This window comes from Notechis scutatus, chromosome Z (genome assembly GCF_049901735.1).
Source record: "Notechis scutatus isolate UNSWTSFEM ecotype Mainland chromosome Z, rNotScu1.2, whole genome shotgun sequence".
NCBI lineage: Eukaryota > Metazoa > Chordata > Lepidosauria > Squamata > Elapidae > Notechis > Notechis scutatus.
Window position 1 is genome coordinate 55,944,796 of NC_142025.1, and position 19,025 is coordinate 55,963,820.

The 19,025-nt window shown below is 39.5% G+C and overlaps 1 protein-coding gene across 1 annotated transcript in view; it reads left to right on the forward strand.

Annotated features, from left to right (window-relative positions):
- Window positions 1-360: 360 nt before the first annotated feature.
- The window catches only part of NPHP3 (nephrocystin 3), a 100,754-nt gene continuing 82,089 nt past the window's right edge, over window positions 361-19,025 (forward strand). The window contains exons 1-8 of the mRNA XM_087947906.1: window positions 361-1,689; window positions 1,986-2,111; window positions 2,517-2,667; window positions 3,415-3,567; window positions 7,193-7,326; window positions 12,413-12,573; window positions 15,582-15,729; window positions 17,790-17,864. Of these exons, the coding sequence (XP_087804032.1) occupies window positions 1,336-1,689; window positions 1,986-2,111; window positions 2,517-2,667; window positions 3,415-3,567; window positions 7,193-7,326; window positions 12,413-12,573; window positions 15,582-15,729; window positions 17,790-17,864 (1,302 nt within the window). The 5' untranslated portion in view covers window positions 361-1,335. The remainder of the gene's footprint in view (window positions 1,690-1,985; window positions 2,112-2,516; window positions 2,668-3,414; window positions 3,568-7,192; window positions 7,327-12,412; window positions 12,574-15,581; window positions 15,730-17,789; window positions 17,865-19,025) is intronic.

Here is a 19,025-nt window from a genome sequence, read left to right on the forward strand (position 1 = left end):
CTCCCCCTGCAGTCTGAAGTGGAGACAATTCTTGTCGCCGAGAAAAGAACCTTTGGCACTTCGTCAACCAGCGCCCTCGAAAAACGCGGGGCTATTGTACAATTCATCTGTTGCTAGAATAGCCGTGCTAAGACCGCATACTGATAGATACCGCTGATTTGTGTTCCAACATATCCCAGGGCCCGCCCAAGCCTTTCCCGCAAGTGTTCAGAGGACGCCTTCTCTTTCGGCGAGTCTCAGCCGTGGAACGTGAGTCATGAAAAGACAACTAAAGTTCGCTTTCTTTCCACAAGAGCGCCTGAGCCCGTTGTAGCTGCCGGGAGAAAGCCGCCACGTCACTGCCTACTTCCTGCTTTGGTTGCCCACCCCCTGACCGAATATTTTCCCGGACGGTAGCGTCTGCGCTGCAGCTCAGCCGAAAGAGGCCGAGGTGGGAGCAACCAGCGACAGAGCGAGCAAGTTGCTTGGCTGATTGACTGTTTCCATCGCTCGTCAACATTACCTTCGTTTTTGGAATGTCAAGGGAAGCTCCGGAATAAAACTCTGTGAAGCTCCGGAATAAAACTCTACATTGACCCTCCATTTGCTTGGAAAACGATTCCCTCCTTTTCGATTTTTCCATTTTTCTGAACCAAATGAGCAAGGGATAGCATGGAAAATAATAGGGCAGAATGATGACCGAGGTAACTTTGCTTGTTATTGGGAAAACGACAGCAAGAATATTTGCAGCACCCCTTTAAGGACTATACTGGAGATATTTGTGCCTGTTTGCTGGGCAGTTTGCTTTGATTACATAAGAGAAAAGCTCAGGGATATAAGGATTTAGTCAGTTTTATTTCCAAGGAAATGTGTGGAAAGTTGGTAGGCTAAGCCACTGTCTCCTGTGGACGACCAGCACTAAACTATTCCCAATAACAGGATAACAAGGAATGTTTTCTTCACCATGACTGTACTGATACTTTTTACCAATGTTAATGAATATTGAATCTATAGTAACAGCCTTATCAATGAAATATGTATTATGTGCCAGCAGCCTATGCTCTTACTACAAGGCTTTAACAGAATAGTCTATTTTTTAATTTGACTTGGGGGAATATTACTACTTTGCACACACAAATTTAAGTATTTGCTGATCTAAAAACCAGCAGTCTGGTTGGAGCAAAAGCACCCATTTATGGATAACCAGACAAGAAGAAAGATTTGGGGCAATATCCTAGGCCCAAGTATTGAGCAGCAGCTGTAGATCTTGGCATTAACGAAAGTCTACATCTAGTAGGATCGTGAGATAGTTAGAATCTGTCATTAAAGTGTGTGCTTAAGGGAAGTTCTTCAACTATGGGATCTGCTTCATCTCTGGTTAATCCAATGGTCATTGTTGGGGAGGTGATTGAAGATCCATATGAGGGAGGGGGTGGTGAGGCCTGCGAAATTCCTGTTGAAGTAAAGCCCAAGGCCCGTCTTCTGCGAAGTTCTTTTCGACGGGTAGGTGCATCCCGGCCTGGAGGCCTCATTGGCGCAAGCTTCAAGTCTACTGCTTCTGTACAAGAGCTGGAATACATGGCAGAGTGTGAACGCCTGAAAAAAGAATACGAGATATTTCGCATTAGCAAGAACAATGAGGTGGCTGCCATGATGAAAAAAGAGGCCAAGCTGGACAAGGAAAACAAGCGCTTGAGGGCAGAGCTTCAGGTATTTGCATGGGTTAATGGCACTAGAATTGACAAAAAGCTTTCTGTTAAAATAGAAATCTGTGGCCACCTTTATATTTTTATATTGTAATTCTTACTAGACTCATCCAGAATAGCTAAAGGAATGCTAAAAGTTGTAGATGAGCTGTATCTGGAATGTTATTTAAACCCTGGATTAAAAGATCAAATGTACTCAAATTACATTTAGGAAGCTTTCTGACATCAAACAAATTAATAGAGTGAATAAATGAAAATTTTTAGACCAGGGGTTAACGATGTCACTTTTTCCTCCCCCAGGCACTTCAGAAAACATATCAGAAAATCCTCAGAGAAAAGGAAAGTGCTGTAGAGGCCAAATATCAAGCTATGGAAAGAGCAGCTACATTTGAACATGATCGTGACAAAGTCAGGAGGCAGTTCAAAGTAAATAATTTATTGGTTTTGCAGGATAAATGAGCATGTTTCGGAAAGCTGTAAGCCTTTCTTAAGTATAAATAATTTTTAGAAGTAAAACTATTAATAATGGAATTCCTCTTCTTAAATAGCCTAGGAAAGCAGACATACTATGTATGGAACTATCTTAGAAATCAGGATTGATAGCTGTAACCTTGAATTAAAGATCACTTTATATTAAAAATTATTGAAAGTTCCACTTGTAGATATTTTCCTTTTATCTACACAAATTTATAGGTAATTTGAATTCTGTTGGTTAAGATTTAGGGGGGAAAGGATAAACTCTTAATTGAAAAGAAACATTAATTTTATGCGTAGAGTGAAATATGAATAATGTTTTAAAATATACTTGTTCAGAACTTTCTTCATTTATAGATTTTCAGAGAAACCAAGGAAAATGAAATTCAGGATCTACTGAGGGCCAAGCGAGAGTTTGAAGCAAAACTTCAGAGGTTGCAAGTTCAGGGTATCCAAATATTTGATCCTGGAGAATCAGATTCAGATGACAGCTGTACAGAAATTACTGGTATGAATGATGTTGCATTTACCAGTTGCCTAGATATGTTTTATAAATGTGTGCAGTCTACAATGGCACAGACAAAAAATGATGACAAAAAATCAAAATAATTTCTAAGCAATAACAATAGCTAAATTGATTCTTGCTTAATCTTTTAAACAAGGATTCTTCAATTTCTCCTATTTTCAAATAGTGACTTCTTCTCTCTTTTACCTTTAAATAAGTTATCAATTGAATTTTCTTAATGCAAAAGCAGTACCTTGATCTGGGCATATCATTTTTTAAGATTGAAACCTGAACAAAGAAACTTGACAGTAATATAAAAGTAGGTTATCACTAAAGTTCAGGAAGATTTATAGAGTTCCCAGTTCTAGCCCATAACTTTAGGAATTTCCTAAAGCACTTGGTCATCCATGTAGGTTTTAATCTGCTCTGATCCAGTTTAGGGTTTTCAAATCTTATGATTTCCTGATTAATAAGAATATTTGGGGCAGGAGAGGAAGGCTTCTATCCCTTTTCATAATATTCTGAAAACATCAATTATCACCACCACCATAATAATAATTTTACTATAGGTGAATTTTTTTGTATCTTGCACCTTCAGATCAGAATACTTTTTACAGTGACATATTTAATTACAGCTCCATTAGTTTCCTTTCAGAAACTCTTTGTTTTCCTGTTTTTTTGCTTCTGAAGAATAACTAGTTCTGATTACATTTAATTTACTGAATTGGCATTTGTTTCCTTCATTTTAAGCTGCTGGAGGTCAGACAGAATATTGGATGGGAGGAGCCTTGGGAAGCGAGCCTTCCATGGGCAGCATGATGCAGCTTCAGCAGTCTTTTAGAGGACCTGAGTTTGCACATAGTTCCATAGATGTGGAAGGACCTTTTGCAAATGTCAATAGAGGTAAGCATTTTGTTGCTCCTTGAAGCAAGAATGAGAGTAACAACAATATGTCCTATTAAAAGCCCAAGCCTAAATATTGTAAAGTTTTAGGGCTAAAACTTGTGGAATGTGGAGCTGGACTTCAAAATATGTAGTGCTTCATCTGCAAAGGTACCGTATATACTCGAGTATAAGCCGAGTTTTTCAGCCCATTTTTTGTGCTGAAAAAACCCCCCTCAGCTTATACTCGAGTCAGATTCCCCTCTGAAAAAAAAATGGTGTGGAGCTCCGGAGCTGGGCAGCCGCTTCCCTGCTTCCGTGTTTCCTTTGCAACTTTTAAGCATGGGGGTAATCGGAAGCAGAAAAGTTCTTGCTTTCAGCTTTCTCTGCTTTCAGTCCGCTCGGGAGGAGGGGGAGGAGGTGGTGGCGGCTGCTCGCGTTGTTTTCTGAGCTCTAGGCTCATAAAACAACGCAAGCCGAGGTCACTTCTGCTCCACTCAGCTTCATTTCCTCAGCCCCAGCTGCTTTCAGTCCGCTTGGGAGGAGGGGAGGAGGTGGTGGCGGCTGCTGGCGTTGTTTTCTGAGCTCTAGGCTCATAAAACACCGCGAGCCGAGGCTCGCTCGGCTCCGCTCAGCTTCGTTCCTCCTCCTCCTCCCGAGCGGACTGAAAGAGCTGGGGCTGAGGAACAGCTGAGCGGAGCCAGTGGTCTCGGCTCGCGTTGTTTTATGAGCCTAGAGCTCAGAAAACAACGCAGCAGCCGCCACCACCTCCTCCCAAGCGGACTGAAAGAGCTGGGGCTGAGGAAACGAAGCTGAGCGGAGCAGAAGCGACCTCGGCTCGCGTTTTTTTATGAGCCTAGAGCTCAGAAAACAACGCGAGCAGCCGCCACCACCACCTCCCCTCCTCCCGAGCGGACTGAAAGAGCTGGGGCTGAGGAAATGAAGCTGAGCGGAGCCGAGCGACCTCGGCTCGCGTTGTTTTATGAGCCTAGAGCTCAGCAAACAACGCGAGCAGCCGCCACCACCTCCTCCCCTCCTCCCGAGCGGACTGAAAGAGCTGGGGCTGAGGAAACGAAGCTGAGCGGAGCTGAAGCGACCTCGGCTCGTGTTGTTTTATGAGCCTAGAGCTCAGAAAACAACGCGGCAGCCGCCACCACCTCCTCCCCTCCTCCCGAGCGGACTGAAAGAGCTGGGGCTGAGGAAACGAAGCTGAGCGGAGCCGAGCGATCTCGGCTCGCGTTGTTTTATGAGCCTAGAGTTCAGAAAACAACGCGAGCAGCCGCCACCACCACCTCCCCTCCTCCCGAGCGGACTGAAAGAGCTGGGGCTGAGGAAACGAAGCTGAGTGGAGCCGGGCGACCTCGGCTCGGCGTTGTTTTATGAGCCTAGAGCCTAGAGCCAGGGCGCTTTCATTGCACGGCGTCGTTGCTGCCCCGAGGGGAGGGCGATTCTGGGCTGCGCAATTGGGACTTCGTGGCTTTGGGTGGGTGGGTGGGTGGGAGCCAGGACGTTGACTTTAAGCGCTGCCGACCAAGTGTTTCACAAATACCAGTGGGACCTCCGTCCACCACCACCCCTCCCTCTTTTGCCTCCTTCCTTCTGATCAATCAGGTTTTCCCAGTATTTGCTCACAGCTGCGTGCTAGGCGTTGAACGCGGGGATTTCTGATTCCCCTTACACGGCGTGATATGCCGCGGGCTTTTCCAAACGCCCCACGGGCAGAGAACACTGACTTTCATGATAGTGAGATCATTTCCCAAATTAATTGATTCACTAACCCAAAAGAAGAAGATGTTTATGACAGTGGGAGGCAGAGGTCACTCTCCTTGCACGAAAAAGCAAGACCCATTCTTATGATCTCTCTCTCTCTCTCTCCCGTAATACAGTCAAGCCCTTTCCAGCATGCGCGATCCTCCCCCACCGCTTTGCACCTTGCAAATGCAAAAACCCCGGGATTTTGCATTTGCAAGGTACAAAGCTGCGGCGGCAGATCCCGCGTGCTGGAAAGGGCTTGACTGTATTACGGGGAGAGAGAGAGAGAGAGATCATAAGAACGGCTCTTGCTTTTTTCTTGCAAGGGAGAGAGTGACTCCTGCCTCCCACTGTCATCATCATCTTCTTTTGGGTTAGTGAATCAATTAAACCTTTCATGATAGTGATATCGTTTCCCAAATTTCCCTTAAATCAGGGAAGAAATCACAAAAAAACCTTTGGACTGAGAATAAGCCTGTTCCTACGATGCCATTTTTGTTCACTGCAGTGTGAAAAGTGTGAAAAAACACACTTCTTTTTCTTCATCTTCTTGTTCCCTATTTACTGGTCTCTTTCAAAGAGGAAATTGTGAACATCAAACTTATTCTCAACTGTCCTAGTGAAAGTTTTTATTGGTATCTATTTTTATTTTTGAAGTTTACCAGTAGCTGCTGCATTTCCCACCCTCGGCTTATACTCGAGTCAATAAGTTTTCCCAGTTTTATGTGGTAAAATTAGGTGCCTCGGCTTATATTCGGGTCGACTTATACTTGAGTATATACGGTATTTAGATTTTCATCACTGTTTACTATCGGTGAAGAATTGATATTTATATGAATCTGCTTTCTGTATTAGATCAGATCTTTCTTTATAGATGACTAGCAATGGCAGGTAAAATATAATCTGCTGACAGAATTTGTTTTTCCGTCTCTTATTATATATTAAACAGGTGCTCCATTATTATTTTTCGTTTAAAGCCAGTATGTCTGTGAAGTTTATTTCTTTTTAAGCATAGTATCATTTTGTCCATAACTGGTACAGATGTTTTCATTCTTCCCTTGTCTTCTAAGGCAATCTTCATTTTTAAGGCATATGTATGAAATATTAAACCTGAAGTGAATACAATTTGATAAATAGAAAGGAATCTCAATCCAGCATAAGAATAGCAAGTTTCTTGATCAATAATTCTGATCTGTACATTTAGGTCTAATAATTATTAGATTTAGCTGAGCTTACACAAATGGAAATAATTTTTTTAAAACTAAAGCCAATATTTGATAACTTGTAGATAAGAAGCAGAAAACATTTTTAGAGGAAATCTTTTAGAAGATACAGCTTTGGACACTTTTTTAGCAAGGAGCATTTAGTGTGGAGCATGAGCCAGGAGATCCAGCTAACCAATGGAAGAGTGCAGGGAATGCTATCTAATCAGTATCCCATTGTCTGAGCTATGAGGTAATAAAAATCTTTGCTCTCACATATCTAACGAAAAGGAAATAAATTGCTAGCATCTTCCCATGTTTTCAGTACATTTATTTGTAATGTTTGCAAAAGAAAATCTGAGGTTACTGTAATAGAAGCTGTGCGACAGAAGATGAACTAAAAACATGTCAACAAAAGCACTGAAATTTTTAAAGCTTCTTGTTGCCCTTGCCTCTGAACTGTGACGGTGAAATGACAACATCTCAGCAATTTTGCAAATACTTTCCCCAGTTGCTGTGACAGTATGTCGTTATGGCAGTTGAATTGGAAGAACAGGAAGCAAATTCCAAGCACTGTAATGCAAATAGAAAAGGATGAACTGTGGGAATGGGACATGGAATTTCCATGAGTGGTTGGTAATGGGGAAAGAAGAAAGTTTGGCTTGGTGTTCTTTATCTTTTGTTCTGTACAGATGATTGGGATGCAGCTGTTGCCAGTTTATTACAAGTCACTCCTTTGTTTTCTCACTCTTTGTGGAGTAATACAGTAAGAGTGTATCTCATTAACACTGAAGAGACTCAGTTGGAAGTAGATATTTTCTTAAAGGTGAGAAAAACTGCACTGCACAATATGCTACCAATCGTTATGTCTGTTTTTATTGTCTCACATTCTGGTGACAGAAACCTACATAGGCAATTTTCTCCATATGGATGAGCAACTGGTCTAATTTTATAGAATTCAGTGGAAGAAATAAGGTTCAGTATGAGAGCACTGAGTTTGTTTTAACAAGATTTCAGATTACTTCTTGGCATTTTGTAGTATAAAAAGAATCTGGGTGGAATAACATTAAGGACAAGACTTAGGTCTGAAGTCTTAGAGAGCTATTGTCTGTTGAATAAATTTAGATGCATCACTTTCTTAAATAAAAATGGGTGTTTTTAGATTTATAACACAATAGTAGTCTAACATGATACAGTGAATCATTTCAATGGAAAAACACAGACTTTTTGTATTCTCCCTACATATATTAAATTAGCTGCAAAATAACATTAATTTGGATTTGCTGAATATGAGAATTCCCACTCAATTAGTCAAGGATTTTGGTTATATTTTGTCTCCACCCCATCCTAATTTACTAATGGCAGCCTTCACTGCTGTTAATTTTTTTTCAAGTAACATTTATTTTTCTTCAAATTACTTGTTAATATAAGAATTGTGGATGTATTTTATAGAAAAATATTTCCAAATTTCATTCACATTGAGTGTGTAAGTCATAGGCCACATCTGTAACAGGAGAAATGTTCACTGTCAGGTATTCTGGTCCCAAATGGATCTATACTCCCAAATGTTTTTCTTTATTATCAAACCACTTATCAGAAAATCTTTTCAAATTTCAAGGACTAGTCATAAACTCCTTCCTTCAGCACCATGGTAAGTTTGAACAGTCATTGAATGCTCATAACTCAAGGCCTACCTATATATTATAAAAACAGAGTCATTGCATCAGTGGTGGTATTTTTTTTACTACTGGTTCTGTGGGCGTGGCTTAATTGTGGGTGTAGCTTGGTGGTCATATGACTGTGGGCGGGGCTTGGTCATATGACCAGATGGGTGTGGGTTTGTGGCCATGTGACTGGGTGGGCATGTCTTTGTGGCCATGTGGGTGGGCGTGGCCAAGTGACCATGTGACCAGCAAACCAAATACAAGTGGTCCTCGCTTAATGGCCGGTTGCTTAGCAAGTGTTCTAATTTATGACTGATCTCCCCAGAGCTAATTGACCTGTTTTGGAGTTTTGGAGTTTTGACAGCCATACACACACACACACACACACACTTCTAACCCTGCTATTCTATGATTCTGTAAGGATCTCCTGCTGGAGGAGGGGGTTGGACTAGATGACCTCCAAGATCCCTTGCAGGCCAGCCCTAGATTGCTGTGTGCTTCTATGAGTCTTCAGAAGCCAGGGTTTGTGTCCGTCCTTGCTCTCCTTTTTTTTCCTCTCTCCCTCCCTCCCTCCTTCCATGTATTTATCTACCCATCCATATATCTCATTCATGGTCTCCCTCCCTCCCTCCCTCCCTCTCTTTCTTTCTTTTTCTTTCTTTGTCCCGTCCTTCCATCTCTCCCTTTCTTTGTCTATTCCTTTCGCTTCCTTTCTCTTTTTTCTTTCTCTTTTTTTCTTTTCTTTCTTATCTCTCTCCCTTCCTCTCTCATTCCCTCTTTTCTCTTTCCCTCTCTTTTTCTCTCTCTTTCTCTCTCTCTTCCCCCTCTCTGTGTCTCTCTCTATGGGTCTCTCCCCCGTATCTCTCTCTCTCTCTCTGCCCCTCTCCTTATCTTCCCTCTCTCTTCCCTACTCTCTCTCTCTCTGTCTCTGTCTCTCTCTCTCTCTGTCAGTGTCTGTCTGTCTGTCTGTCTCTATCTCAAAGCTGCGGCTGGGCCAAGCGCTCTTCGCTACTTTCAAGGGACGGCGGCAAGCAGTGGAGCTTCCACAGGGCACGAACCACCCGAGTGGAAGGTTCCCCCCCCTAACCTGAAGAAGGAGGAAAGCTGCATTGGCTTGCTTTCTGCTGGTTGTCGTGCTGAGCATGGCGAGTGATGGCGTTCGGGATGGCAGAGTGAGGGGGAGAGAGAGAGAGGTTGAGCTTTGCAATATGCTGCGGGGTAGAGCTCTGCAGTGTTTGGGGGGCTGTTGCTTTCCTCATTGGGGGGGGTAGGGTCACTGCGCGCAGATGGGGTGGGTAGGTGGGAATGGCAAGCACACATGCGCGTCTGCCTCTGTGCGGCTGGAGCTGGAGGCACCGGTGATGTTAAATGGAAATCAATGAGACACTTCCAGTGCCGCTGGCAATCCTTGTTCAGCCAGTCCCTTCAGGCGACCCTTCTCCTCTACTCGCGACCGACACAGACACAGACACAGACACAGAGAGTGGGGGAGAGAGAGGGGAAGATAGGGGCCTGGCCGCTTCGCTATCCCCTGCCATCGCCCTTACCTTCTCAGGCCAGGCGAGGGAGGGAAGAGTGAGGGGCAGGACCAGCCGCTTCAGGCAAAGTGAAGAGGTGTCGACCAAGCACAGGTGAGTAGAAACCTGGGAACGGTGGCTCCCGGCTAAGCCGGCCGAGGGGCTGCTGCTGCAGGCATTGGTGACAAGGGGGGCAAGAAACCCTGGGATATCTGCCCACCCACCTGCTTGCTGGCTGGGCTGGGCTGGCCTGGGCTGGAAGAGGTGCGTCCGCCGCCGGGAGAAGGAAGAAAACATGCTCCGGGAGGATGGGCAGGCAGGCGGATGTCCTGGGGCTGCTGCACATGCACACATCCACCCGAGCTACCCCATGGCCACCATGTGGTACGGAAAGCTAGGAGAGCAACCAGGACAAGTGGGTGACCGGGTGACGGGGTGACCCGGTTCGGGGGTGTGGCCAGCCAGGAGTCGCTACCAATTCTGCGACCCACACCAAATCACTGCTACCGGTTCTCCCGAATAGGTGCAAACCGGTTGAATACCACCTCTGCATTGCATGATCTTTATGTAATTTCAACAAATTTCAACAATGAGCATTGGTAATTTCCTGAATCTTCATCTTCATAAGAATACTTTAGAGAGGTGTAGTTTGGTGTAGTGATGAGTCCATGTGCTCTTGTCATGCCTTTGGCACAAAGCCAGTTGGGTAAACTTGGACCAGTCACTTTCTCTCAGCCCAAGAAAGGAGGCAGTGGCAAACAACCTCTGAAAAACCATTTTTACCTAATTTTGAGTAATTTATTTTAGTTTGGGAAGCATTGATTTACAGTATTTATTATTTAAAATTCAAGTCTCATATTGATATGACTATATTTTTTTAATGTTTTTCAGTAATGTTCTAGCTCTTTGTGCTGCCCCCATCACCCACACATCAGGGTTGGTGTAGATAATTTTATTCAGTCTGTTTTCCAACCAATTTCAGGTTTTCAGTTAACCCCCAGCTGCAAGCTGAGCACAGTAACAAGTAGATCAAGGGTAATCAACCTTTTTATACCTACCGCCCACTTTTGTATCTCTGTTAGTAGTAAAATTTTCTCTAACTGCCCACCAGTTCCACAGTAATGGTGATTTATAAAGTAGGGAACAAAACCCCTACCGCCTACCATGAAAGCTGGAACACCCACTAGTGGGCGGTAGGGACCAGGTTGACTACCACTGAAGTAGATAATCAAAAGCAAAAAAATTTACAGCCAAACCTAAAACAGCCTTGGAAATAAAGGTTTTACCTGGGTAGGTTCCAAAAATAAACAGCCCAAATCTTCTCTTGAGGTCTGGGGCCTCCACTGGGGTTTGTCAACAAGTCTGGTGGTCCAGTTTCAGGGCTTGCAAGGAAAAGTCATAGGAATTGTCCAAGCCAGGAGTTCAGGGGGTCATTTTCAGCGAAGCCAAGCCACAAATAAGCTCCAGACCAAGGGTCTTCACACTTGGCAAGTTGAAGTCCACAACTCTTAAAGCTGTTAATTTTGAAGACCGCTGTTCTAGGCAATAGCCAATTAGTCTGACAGATGCTGCTACAAACACAAACACTCTCCGCAACTGAATTAAATCCATAAGCTGCAGAGTTCCAGTAAATAAACAACCATCTGGACACGACCCACACACATTGCTTCCAGCAATGCCTCCCTCTGCCTGCCATGCTAAACATTCTCTCCAGGTGCAGCCCATTAAGAGGGGCGGGGCCTTTTTCCCATTTCACATCCCCATCTCCGCCTCTCTGCCCATGCACTCTAGCATCCACCAAGGGGAGCATCTCCTCCCCCTTTTACTCATTTTTTACCTCATTGGCCTGCGAGCTCTTCCCAGCCCAGGCATGTTCCGTCAGCAGCTCAGGGTCAGCAAAACCAGACATGCCAGGAATGCTCTCATTCTCCCTCGAGGCCTTTGAGGAAGCATGGATGAGCCATCATCCACAGGAGATATCACATTCTTCTGGATTGAACTGCTGCCTTTAATATGAATGCAACTGAGTATAATAATCAAAATTGGTGATCCTTCTCTGGTCCTGATTAACTGATTACATTGGGTGAATAAAAGTCTTTTGATTGCTCAAAAGATATTGGATTTTTCTTCTAAAAAGATCTGCTTGCATCTATTATGGTGTGTCTTTATGTAGTAATGAAAATGTGGCTCTTTATTCTTAGTATTTGGTCTGAAATTTGTTGTTTCTATTGTGTTTTGGTACCAATGTTTATTTCTCTGGTTATAATTGGTATGTTTTATTTTGTAATGCTTTTGAATTGAGGGAGGTTTTAATTTTCTTCTATGAACCAATTTGAAGGATTTGCTATGGAAAAGGCATTATTTGGGGATGTTTTTGATATATACAAATCATTATCAACTGCTGCTACTAAATTACAAGATTTCAATGTAAACAGACTAAAAAATTAGGGATTTTCCTAGATCCAGAGAAATTATTAGATTTAATCACCCAATGATATTACTATTTGGGGAAATAATTTGTGGTCAAAAGTACCAGTATGTATAATTCTTAGCTATAGTTTATATTAACCCCAGATTGTTATATAAATATATGTAATTTATTTAGTTTTGGTTTAGCTTTGGATGTGCAAATCCAGTTTTCTGATTTGTAAACTATGTAAATGTACTTTATAGTTTATAGCTTAGCTTTATATGGGAAGCAGTTTGTGTTTTATTTTTTCTTAAATTTCAGAAATACTCTCCAAAACTTCAGAAATATTGTGAGACAATGGAGTATTTTTTTCAAGTTGTCTATTTTCCAATAGAAAATGAGAGTTGTCTACATGCTGTAAGGAAATGGGAAATTGAGAAAAGTTCTCTAACAATTTTGTTTTTACATTTAAATCTGCCAAGGTGAGTTAATATCCATAATAAAAACATTAAACAGAAAGAATAATTTTGAATGGCTTTTTGGAAGAAAAGTAGAGGAATAATTTAAAGAAAGGAATCCAGGTAAAAGAGAACATCAGTGAATCACATTTCAATATATATATGGAACAGTTTTAAATATACTTAATAAATTATTTACATTTTCTGATAAAAGTTATCATATGTTTTGCAGAATACCAGGAGGTATAGTAATGAAAACATGCAACTTTTTATTTTATAAATTTTAATAATTTCAATATGTTAAAAACAGCCATATGTTTTGTATATTCTAATCAAATAATTTATCTGCTTGATTTTATATGTAGAAAGGACACCAAATGTAGTTTAGAATAAGTGATTTTAAAATAAATTTATCTTAAAAGAGTAATGATTACTGAATGAAAACAAAATGTAATGAATAATACAGAAGAGATGCTTCCCCCCATTCAAGCAAAGTTGTTCATATCAGAAATGAAGATTTAGTTGACTTCAGAACAGATTTGCTTGGAACATGTTCTCTATTTCCTAAAATGAGCATTAAGATTGGACAGGTTCAGTCTTAGCCGTGCACTCAAAACAGCAGGCAAAAAAACCTGTCAAAATAAGTTTCTTCCATAGTAACCATTTTCACACAGGGAATCTGTATTCCATTTCATCTGTATTTGGCAACTGAGCTGATAAATGTTTAGCTTATCTAAAACTGCAAAAACAAAACACCCAAATGCAGCCTCCCCCCCTTTTTTTTTTGCAATGATGCAGTTCTGCAGCTGCCTGACAGGAACTTTTGTGTCTTCCTCTCCTGGTTCCTGAATTTTAGTTTTCTCAGCACTCTATTAAGCACTCTACTCAGAAGAGCTTGGGCAACCATTTGTTTAAAATGGTATAAGACTTCCTGCTTGAGCAGAGGGTTGGACTATAGAAGATCTGCAAGGTCCCTTCCAACTCTGTTATTCTGTTATTCATACATTCTAAAGAAGAAATGTAGCTTAATGACTTAATCACTTCATTTAGAAATATTTGGCATAGAACCAAAAAACTGCTTGCCATCTTGTTAATTCTGCATTAAAACATGGCCAGAATTGGTCTGGGCTTTTTTGTCCCTTTGCAGATGCAACTATACCTGTATGGGTACTGGGTTCCCTGGTTCTCTGTTTTTTTTGGTATAGAACCAGTTGACTTCAAAATGCCAGATACCAGCTTGAATATAGTTGTGCCTTGTAGATTGGAGCAAGAATTTGGGTTTTGTTTCTGTCTCTTATAAGAGAAGTGAGAGACTTTTGATGTTCCATTACAGACATTCTATTTTTATTCTCCCCCTCACAGTCAATCTTCAGCATCTTGTTAAGGTATTTATCTGTAGGCATTATTTATATTGCATCTCTTCCTCTTTTCTACTCCAGCCACTGCAACAAGAAGAAAACTGGTTGCAGAAGTGTCACATGCTATCTTGTCAAAATCACTGCTAACAAGCGGTTAAATTCAACAGAGAAATTATGGCTTGGCAACCTAATAGCAACTTTGTATTATTATTACAAAGAAGCAAATGTCCAAAATATGTTTTGGAAATGCAGAAGGGGTTTCCTAGAAATTTATTTTCTTTTTTGCATGATTTTTTTTGTTACTTTCCTGTTGATTTGGAGAAATTAGGAATGGTGCAGTGCCATGCGATACTGTCCTGCTCAGAAACTTCTCACCATAGTTTTCTATGAAAACATGTTCTGTGTGGATATGTTCAACCATCGTATTTGGCATAATATAAATCAGGCAGTGAAAGATAGATCTAAGGCACAAGTAGATCTAAGGCACTTAAAAACTTTAAAATAAAGGTGAAGGTTAAGAGTTGTTAACCTAATCCTACGTAGCTTTTTCTCTGGTAATATCACACTACTAACTAGAGCATACAAAACATTTGCTAGACCAATACTCGAATACAGCTCATCAGTCTGGAACCCACAGTACGTATCTGATATTAACACAGTTGAGAAAGTCCAGGAATATTTCACAAGAAGAGTTCTCCACTCCTCTACTCGTTGCAAAATACCTTATGCCACCAGACTTGAAATTCTAGACCTAGAAAACCTAGAACTACACCGCCTTCGGTCCAATCTAAGTATGGTATATAAAATCATACCTGTCAATGAATACTTCAGCTTCAACCATAACAATACAAGAGCACACAATAGATACAAAATCAAGGTAAACCAAACTTGATTGCAGGAAATATGACTTCAGCAACAGAGTGGTCAATGTCTGGAATACTCTACCTAACTGTGGTTTCTTCCCTAAACCCCAAAAAGTTTAACCTTAAACTGTCTACTATTGACTTCACTCCTTTCCTGTAGGGGGCGTGCATAAGCGCACTACTGTCCCTGTCCTATTGTTTCTTTTTATTTTTCTTATATGTATCCATTTCATGTATTCATAATTATGTTTATACTTATACCTATTATCTTGTAAGTGATTGACAAATCAAATAAATAAAAATAAATAAAGGTGAAGGTTCTGTATACAGTCCATGACATCTTCAATAGGATTGGGCAAAGACTTCTAAAATCCTGAAGACCACTGCCTTGATGGGCAATACTGAGCAAACTGTTCTCATTTGTTATATGGCATCATTATACACTTCATAGTTTTATTATAATTGATGATCTGATGCTCTAATTCCTAATAAAGATGTGAGATAATATATATATATTTGTGGGGGGATTCACCTTTATCCACTTTAAGGTAAGAATGGGGGATTCTGTGAAGTTATAAATTGCTGTTGAACTTTAAATGATCCGGATACCCTTTTAGCTTCATTCTTTGTTAAATTAATATTTATGGTAGTTATTATGTAGTTATGAAGAGCAGATAAATTTTTGCTCTTAGTTTTTAAAAATGCATGACATTTGTATTCATAAAGTTTGACCATTTTGAGTTTTTAGAAAAATACAATATTGGAGCTTACACTGATTAATATAGCACAAGAATGCTGATTTCTAATCTAGGCATCTACTGGATGAGTGTGAAGAAGCCTTTTTGAAAAACTCTGAAGGGAAGCCTCGGCTCATTTACCACCGACTAGAAAATGGTCAAGTCAGTTCAGATTCTGTGCAGCAATTAATTGAGCAAGTTCATTTTGTGAATAAAGCAAAGGTAATAAGGCAAAACATTTACAAAAGTGGATTATTTACTGTGATTAGTATCTTTTTGTTTAATATAGTTGTAACATGGTATTAACAGGATTTGCAGAGTACATTTATTTGTTTATTGTATCATAAAAAGTAAAATACAAAACAAAAGCATACATTCAGCACTAACAACAACACAAAAGAAAAAAATGGTGTACAAAAAAAGAGAAAAATGTGATCAAAATACTAAATAAATTTAACATTTAACAGATAGAATCCAATCCGGCTGGGCACAGAAAAGAAAAAGCAGTAAATTCTCTCCTTTTAACACCTATGTACGTATGTATGTATGTATTTTCCAGGCTCTTATAAAGCTGTCTACTCCATAATCTCTAATCAAAGCAGTTAATTTCCCTATCTCTGATAAAATGAGTGTGGTGCACATGCAGCACATTATTTTATTAAAAAATATTACAAGCTATAATTTAATATAAATTTTAATCCAGATTATCTTTTTTTATTCATACTGAATGTAAAATGCTGACTCTAGAAAGCTAAAGTTATAGTTCATAACTGAATATCCATCATTATAGAGTATCAAACTCTTATGTTAGAGGACATTTATTAGGGGAAATATGGTACAATTATCTAATAAGGTATGTACTAATCAAAATGTGTTCAGATTTATTCTTTTAAAAACGTACTTTACATTGATATAGAGCAGCAGTCGCCAACCGATGCGCCGTGGCCCACTGGTGGGCCGTGGTAAAATTTTGGTGGGCCGCAGAGAAATCTCACCCCCAGAGCACCCCCCCCAAAGCAATTAATCCAGGCTGTGCAGAGACACAAGTCTGCGCTGCCCACATGGCCCATAGGAACCCTCCCCGCCCAGTCACTCCTTACCTGGCAAACTTGTCTGCTAAGTTGCTATTTTTCCTTTTTCTGACCATCATCTATTCTGCTGTGCCGGGAGACTTAGATTAGCTAGGAAGCAGGAAATGGTTGGATTTCTTGCTTTCTAGCTAAGCACAGCCGAACCTCCCTTAGGACTGAAGGTTTACTTGCAAGCAAATTCAGTGCAGATTCACGACAAGCAAATTTGAGAGACTGAGCTAGCCGATGGCAGCTAGATAAATCACTGAATGATTCTGTGAGCAACTCAATCTGCCTGCTTTGCCTGATTTTGGATAAAAGTTGCTTTTTTAAATAAAAATTTCAATATTTACATGCATGTTTTGTTGTGAGTTAATTTTGTGAGTATGCTTGCTAGCAAATTTTATGAGTTTGCTTGCAAGCAAATGTTATGTGACAGACTGAGCTAGCCAATGGCAGATAGATAGATTTCTGAATGAATCTGTGATTCTGTGAGCAATCTACCTGCCTGCTTTGCCTGATTTTGGGTAAAAGTTGCTCTTTTTTAATAAAAAAATCAATATTTACATGCATGGTGTGTTGTGAGTTAATTTTGTGAATTTGCTTGCTAGCAAATTTTATGAGTTTCCTTGCAAGCAAATTTTGTGTGACAGACTGAGCTAGCCAATGGCAGATAGATAGATTTCTGAATGAATCTGTGATTCTTTGAGCAACTCAGTCTGCCTACCCACTTTGCCTGATTTTGGGTAAAAGTTGCTCTTTTTTATAAAAAATTCAATATTTATATAAATATTTATAATATTTACATACAAGCCATGCCCAGCCAGTCACATGACCACCAAGCCACACCCACAAATTAGGCCATGCCCACAGAACCAGTTAGTGGTCCCTGGGATCTAAAATTATGAGTTTGGTGGTCCCTGAGGTCCAAAAGGTTGGCGACCCCTGATATAGAGTATAAAAATATAAACTTATTTTCTGTGCATCTCTATAATTTTTTTGATTTTACGTCTAAAAAACATAGGTTTCACTCAGGCTTTTTATATGGAATCTAGGTATTTTGTATTAAGAATTTTGGGAAGCTGGCTTTCATCAAAAATTTGTAAATTTTGTTGAATATAAAACTAGCCTTATAAATCTTTCTGTTATTAAAGCTTGTCAGCTATGAGGTGACCTAATCTTTTAATAATGATTTATTTCTTTTCTCCTAAGATCATCAATCACATGGGAGGATTAGAGGAAGGAGCATATGAAGTATATAGTTATGTGGAAAAGATTATAAAGCAGGTATTTTCCATTGTCTCTTGCCCTGAAGATTATGTGGATCTTGGAAAAGCAGCATATAAATGTTCTAATTCTTTTTTAATTGTAGCACACACACTCAGATTTCTTGATTCTGTTTTCATAAGTCAGAACATTTAATTATGCCTTTGAACTTTACATCTAAAATACTTTAAATATTCATATAAAGCATGAATAGTATTAAAATAGTATTAAAATAGTATAAAATAGTATTAAAATGAATAGCATTTGCAGACTCATACGCCAGCCATATCAATATAATTATCATAAAAGGAGCTTATGCTAAATGTTTATTGGCTAGTTTATGCTATCTGATGTTTGACTAAATTATTTTAATACTTACGTTTCAAAAACATGAACATCTGTCAATATTCTGAAAGTACCTAGTTTATCTACAAGTCATTTAGTATGCAGGTTTTTCTTTTTTTTTTAAATAAAGTTTTATTTGGGTTTTCACACATACAAAATACAAGTAAACGTTTTTTTTGAAAATAGCATGGTCCCAGGTTGAACTTCTTTATACAAACAAAAAATCAATTTCATGCTCATTTTTGTGTTCTATTCCATATCTTATACTATTGTACATTTTCTATATAGTTTTTCCCCTCTTTTAATTTTCTCAATTTTATTTTGATTATCTCATCTCAATTCAAATCATTATATTTATACTTTTGTCTGTTCTGTTTCAATTTCATATTATCTTTTCTCATTAAACAAGTTTTCTCCTGTAGTTACTAATTGGAGTATGACACCTTTATATCTTTTAATTATATCCATTCAACTCTTATTTAAACTTCAATATATACCTTAAGGTTATGACCTTCAATATAATACATAATACATAACTTCCAATCGAATTCTGCTTGGTACATTTTTATAATACACACTATATTCTTTTTTAAAAAAAGGATTATAAATATATGTAATTATAAACCCTCATTCCATTCCAATTCAGTTCTATCATTAATAATCATTAAAATCTTAACATCTTTAACATTTCTTTTCAATTAAATATACTTCCTTAAAGACACATATGATCTCCATAATTAATTGTTCCCTTATTTCTCTTCACATATGTTTTGTAAATCATAAAATATTCATTTTGTTACATTTATTTATTGACAAGCATTCCACTGAGTTACGATA